The 6,000-nt window shown below is 35.8% G+C and overlaps 1 protein-coding gene across 1 annotated transcript in view; it reads left to right on the top strand.

The window, feature by feature from the left end:
- Positions 1-6,000, top strand: part of LOC107295817 (atrial natriuretic peptide receptor 2-like) — a gene marked incomplete at its 3' end in the record, with an annotated part of 64,901 nt that overhangs the window by 33,599 nt on the left and 25,302 nt on the right. The window contains exons 10-13 of the mRNA XM_015825145.1: positions 35-182; positions 741-827; positions 2,888-3,031; positions 4,937-5,058. Of these exons, the coding sequence (XP_015680631.1) occupies positions 35-182; positions 741-827; positions 2,888-3,031; positions 4,937-5,058 (501 nt within the window). The remainder of the gene's footprint in view (positions 1-34; positions 183-740; positions 828-2,887; positions 3,032-4,936; positions 5,059-6,000) is intronic.

The raw sequence follows: 6,000 nt of genomic DNA, 5'->3' as shown, positions 1-6,000 counted from the left end.
TAAACTATTGAATTTCTTTTTCTCGCTTCCTTAGACTGTTTTCCAAGAACTGGTGTGGGGAGTGCCTTGAGTATCCCACGTGCACCCAGCATCTCCAACACTAGCTGTCTCACGGGGTTGAGCTCCTGTACAGCACCTGTCAGTGCTTCCAAGATGAACTACTTCTCACCCTCTGGAATCTAGTAAGAATTTTTCAACCATTCGTGCAATTCTTGGCACTTTCATTGGTCAAAACGCTATGTTCCCTCAAAGAAGATCTTTTCCATTAGTTTACACCTGAAAGCATGCTCATCAGTTCTTTTTCTAGGGTGCTACTCCTAACATATGTATATGCAGATACATATGCACAATAAGCATGATAAGATCATTTGTTGTCTGTTGTCCTCCTTCCCCCATTTCTCAATTGATGAGCCACGCTTTTGAACACTGGTTATATTTCCTCAACCTTTGGGATGAGATTTCGAGGGCACATGAAAGACTGCAGGAGAAGAGGAGGGAAGAAAATCTTATTGTGTAAATCTACTAGTATTCTTCAAGTAGTCCATAATTCATAGTTAAGAGATGAAGAGATTTCATGTAGAATAGCCCCATGGATGAAGCTTACTGCATAACCAATCATTATTTTTAAACCTAGCTTGTTTCATAGGATGAAAAAGAAAACCAAAGTGATTTCAAGGTAATAATGTATTTGGATTTTATGATTGTTGGTAGTTAAGACAAGCATCTCTGTATTTTTTCAGTGATGGCAGAACAGTTGCCATCAAAAAAATAATGAAAAAGACATTCACCCTTACCAAGACCATACGTAAAGAAGTCAAGCAAGTAAGGTAAAGCATACAAATATATTCTCTATATATTTCTAGATGCATGTCTACTAATGAACTTAATAAGCATAATATGTGACTTTATATTAATTTTCCTCTTACTTGAAATGTGCTGTATATTTCATTTATTAAGCAACTGATCATAACTGGTATTTTTCTACATCAGTCAGAATTCAAAAAGAACACAGAGAAATCTTCCTCTTTTCTAAAATAAATTCCCACTTAACTCAAATGTTAGCATTATAAACTGGCTCATGTAAAGCTTTGCACTCAAACAAGAAGACTAGAAATGCGATTTCTTAAAAATAAAATAGATTCTGGAATTCTAAAGAAAAGTTCACAAGAACTTTCCACCATGGAAGAATGAATGGTAAAGGTTGACAAAGATGGTAAAATTGACTGCTTTAATTCAACAGAAAAAAGTATCTCATTTTATTTTTATTTGGAAACCACTTCTGAATTTTGTACTTGAAACTGAAAAAAATGAAACTCTAATTTTAGGTTTTGATTAGAATGACTTTTGGTTTTTTTTTAAATAGAAATGGCTTGAAAAATTTAGAAATATAAAGAAAAAGACTGAAGTTGTAATTGTAATTGTCATTACTTCCCTCCCTTTCCCCCCCTTCTTTCTGTACTTCTTTAACTTCTTCAATTTTTGTTTCTATTTGTATTTTATCTTATAATATCTGTATGTATCTTCGTAAGCTGCTGGAGTGAGTTGGGCAGCCATGTAAATTTTCTTAAATAAATAAATAAATAAATAAATTTTAATAAAAAATGAAAAAAATCACAAGAACTAAATATTTATGTGGGCAATAAAGGATTCCACATCAGGAATGAAGGCAGTGAAATAAAATAAGATTGGGTTTTCTTACCCTGTCCTAAACTCACTGGTCCTTCACTTCTCATCGGATTCCATCATTCTGCTGCTTATATGATCTGCTGACTCTTCTAATCAAATAGATTTTATCAGCTTTCCCCAGCCAAGCATCCATCAGATGTACTGGGTATTATGCCCATGCGTGCTTCCAAAATGATTAAGAAACATTTTCCACAAGCACAACGTCTCTGCTATTCATTAAAGCGGCAGATTCTCTGTGAAATCTGGGGGGGGGGGGGGAGAGATTGAATCCCTTTAAGAAACAGATGTTTTTAACTTAATATAACTTTTAAGGCAGTGCCACCTTTTCTTCCAGATTTCTCAGCAGCCTTAAAAAAGAAAAAGAAAAGCTGCTTATGTATTGCATAGAGGTGCTGAAGCATTTCTAAAGCATTTTCAAAACATGAGCAGACATATTGAGAATGCCACTCTCATACCCCCTCTTCCATCTGGAGAGGAAGTTTTTGTTCCTCCAGTCAGTTCTGAGTAGGTTTGATGGGCTTTAGTTTCCATTGTGTAAGTGTCTGCCAAATAAGGCTATGCAATGTTTTGGGTACAATTCCAAACAGATGCTTCAAGGAATTGTAAGCCTATCTCTTGTCTGCAACCCTTTGAAGCAGCTATGTCTTTTTCAGGAATGTTGCATATACTCTGTGCTTTCTGTGAATAGCAAGAGTACATAATTTCTGCTAGAACTGAATGCATTGATGCTCTGAATCTTCTACTAATAGCAGGTTTTTCTGGAACTGGATTCTGGATTGGATCTTGACCACATTTTTATCTATCAGACGTTTTGCAAGTGATGTCCATTCTGCTAGTTTTGAGCTTCGATTTTTGAACACCTCACTGCTGTGCAGCTCTGGAAGCACAGCAACATTCAGAATACCCAATCAGCATCTACTCCAATCTTCACAGTCCCAACAAAAGCTGGGAAAGGCTACATTAGATTTACCTCAGTTCCAGCAACTTGGACCAGTTAATCAACCCAAATAATCTACAATTCCCCACTCCAGTTATTAATGTTCAAGTGAATTCTGAATTATTCTAGGATTTGATCCCAACTCCCAATACATTTCTGTTGTAGTGAAAATGCATTTCTGAGGAGCAACATAACACAATTTGGATATTCTCTAACTGATAATTCTGATAAGTATGCTGGGTTCTGTTTTTTCCCCTTCTACAGACAATTAGACCATCCAAACACTTGTAAATTTATTGGAGGCTGCATTGAGGTACCAAATATTGCCATAATAACAGAATATTGCCCTAAAGGAAGTTTGAATGATGTGCTCCTTAATGAAAACGTTCCTTTAAACTGGGGTTTCAGGTGAGAGAATCTACATAGCAGATAGAATACTGTATTTTTATTAGAGTGAAACTTCATTAGATGAATAAAATAACAGGATAGTGCAAACTTAGTGTTATCTTTAGGAATAAATTACAGACTGAGCATAATATGTAATCAAATACTGATCAGATCTTGGTGCTGGTAGGATTGCAGCTGGGCTTTAGAATATTATATTCTGTGTATTACTTATTACTACTAACTACGTTACTTAGAAACCTAAAGTCAGGAGTATTGCCTATTGGTTTGGTCTGTTATGTGAGAGCACATTGCTAATTTGTTACATCCATCATACCTGAGCCAGAAACTTACTCTCATCTTGCTCAGAAGGAAAGTCTGGAGTGTGACTGACAAAGAACAAGCTTTTCATGCAGATAAGATTCTGCTCTGAGTTTGGAGACAGATACCTTGTCCAGGCAGAGTGGGTGGGTGAAGGAAAAATGAATTTATATCTTACCTCCAATTGTATCGAAAAATATTAGGACTTAGACACCTAATGAAAATTATTTCTACTGATTCCCTGACAGAACCTACTGTGCATGATTCATAGATAATGGATGAAAAATTTTCTCAAATTTTTATATTTGCATATATTAAGTAAAACTCTAATCTAGACACTGAATTATAGTTCTAAGGAGAACAGTAGTCAATGAGTTTAAGATGCCTCTTAACTTAAACCTACTTTAATTCATTAACTGTGTGCTGTATAAGAAATGCTAAAAATGTGAGAGAGAAAATTACCTCTGATCATTTCTAATCTCATCATCCACACCCAAGAGGAATATCAGGCTACTGTATATCTCCAGCACTCTGTATAAAGTAACTAGGACAAATTTTCTAATCTTTTATTATCATGAACATGAAATGCAGTTCAGCTCAAAAGGAATTGTTTTATAGCAGGAGTGTCAAACTCGCAACGTGACGTATAGTGACTTTTTTCCCATTGCCGGCAATGGGGTGGGTGTGGTTTTGGCATGACGCATCCGGCTCGCATGCTAGCAGTTTGACACCCCTGTTTTATAGGAAACTTTTTCTGTCACACTCCCAAATAGCTGCTTTCTCGAGTTAAACATTGCATTGTTTGGGGGCAGACGGCTGAATTTGAGGATATCAAAATGATAAGAAACATAAATCTATATAAAATGGTTGAGAATTTAGGTTGTGACTTATAGATTCTGAATAAAAGACAGCTTTTTAAAAAAATAATTCACTGATAGATCCTAATTAATAGATATTTCAATATCATTTTGAAGCGCTCACATGACATGTTATTGCCAAAACTGGTTGTTGCCCAAGTTAGAAAACACTGCTACCTAAGATTCTAAGTAGCCAATTCAGAAGATATGTGCCTCATTATTAGCTCCCAGTCATGTTTAGTACTGTCTTGTTTAATCTGGTTGTCTACTACATGTATTGGACTGCAAATTAGAGTACTTCCACAAGAAAATCAGGTTAGGGAAGGCTGCTCTTATAAAAATAACTTATTGTTCTGACCTCATACCCAGTTTTCTTTGACTGTTCCTTTAGAACTATATTATCTAGAAATCCAGGACATTTTTTTCACCTTAGCCATTTTAAAGTAATGTTGCGCAACGGCTAAGATTTTACTCAGAATCCAAGCTCTCTATCTTAGACATTCATAAAACATTTTAGTAGACCTCTTTATATTTCTTTGATTTTGTAGGGCTACCAAATCTGGACTGTAAAAAGATATATATCTTTGCTGACAGAAATCAGAGTTCATAGCCCCAGCTTGTATTATATTAATATAAATAATACCATGTTCTTGTATATCTTACCATCACCTTTTCCTCTATCTCCTCTTCTTCTCCTTCTCCCTTAATGTACAGTATATTAATGCTAACCATTGCTTCATCCTCTGTTTAGATTTTCTTTTGCCATCGACATTGCCCAAGGAATGGCATATCTTCACCATCATCGAATTTATCATGGACAGCTGAAATCAAGGAACTGTGTTATCGATGATCGTTGGGTTTGTAAGATTTCAGGTAAGAAGAGAAGAGGAAAAGTACTTTCAGCTAAGTATTAGGAGACCAAATTAGATACTACAGGAGAAACAATTTTACATCAAATGACAGTCTTAGGGTTACCAGATCAGGAATTTTGATGACTAGGGTGACGAAGATTCAAGTCTTCAGTTGATCATGGAATGTACTTGGTAATTGTGGGTTAATCAGTAGCTCTTAACCATCTTATCTCACTGTGTTTTTATTGGGAGGATAAAGGGAAGGGAGAAGGGAAGAGAGAAGGGAAGAGAGACATTTCTCTTTACCAAGAGAAAAAGCGGGATTTTACTGTAAGTATGGTAATAAAATCTATAAACATATATAGCTCTTGTCTGGACTGTTAATGTAACATGCATGACTGCTAAACCAACTGGATCTCCAGAACGACAAGAAAACTTAGAAGTCTCAACACAACCTTGCAAAAAATGTGATGTCATTGTGCAAAATCGTATGTGATTTCAACGGCTGCATTGAAGAGATTTTAATCTAAATCATAGAAGATTTTGGTAATTACTGGAGGGAATAATACACCCGCCATTTTACCGAACAGCTGATAAACCTTTTTTTATTCCTGATAGAGGACACTATCATAGTTATTAATCACAGCTCTTTAGAGAATGCTCAAATACTTTTTAAATATTGGTTCAATCAGACTAGTGTTGAACTGTAGGTGCTTCTACATGTAGCCCTAATTTCCACTCCCAGTTCTTTTCAAACACCGTGAAGATAACCTGAGATAGTTTTCATGTCTACAGATCATGAAATCCTGAGAGTGGCTCAAAAATCACCTAACTTAAAGAAAGAGGGGGATACTGGCAGGGAGGAGGAACCAAGGTCTTGCTAATGGGAGAATAGACCACTGAATTCAGCAATGTTGCAGTGTTCCAAGCAAAAAGAACTAGCTTTGCTTTGATTTCAATAACA

The sequence above is a fragment of the Protobothrops mucrosquamatus genome, unplaced genomic scaffold (assembly GCF_001527695.2).
Source record: "Protobothrops mucrosquamatus isolate PMUCROS unplaced genomic scaffold, P.Mucros_1.0 scaffold2512, whole genome shotgun sequence".
Taxonomy (NCBI): domain Eukaryota; kingdom Metazoa; phylum Chordata; class Lepidosauria; order Squamata; family Viperidae; genus Protobothrops; species Protobothrops mucrosquamatus.
This window is presented reverse-complemented; position numbering and strand designations above follow the sequence as displayed.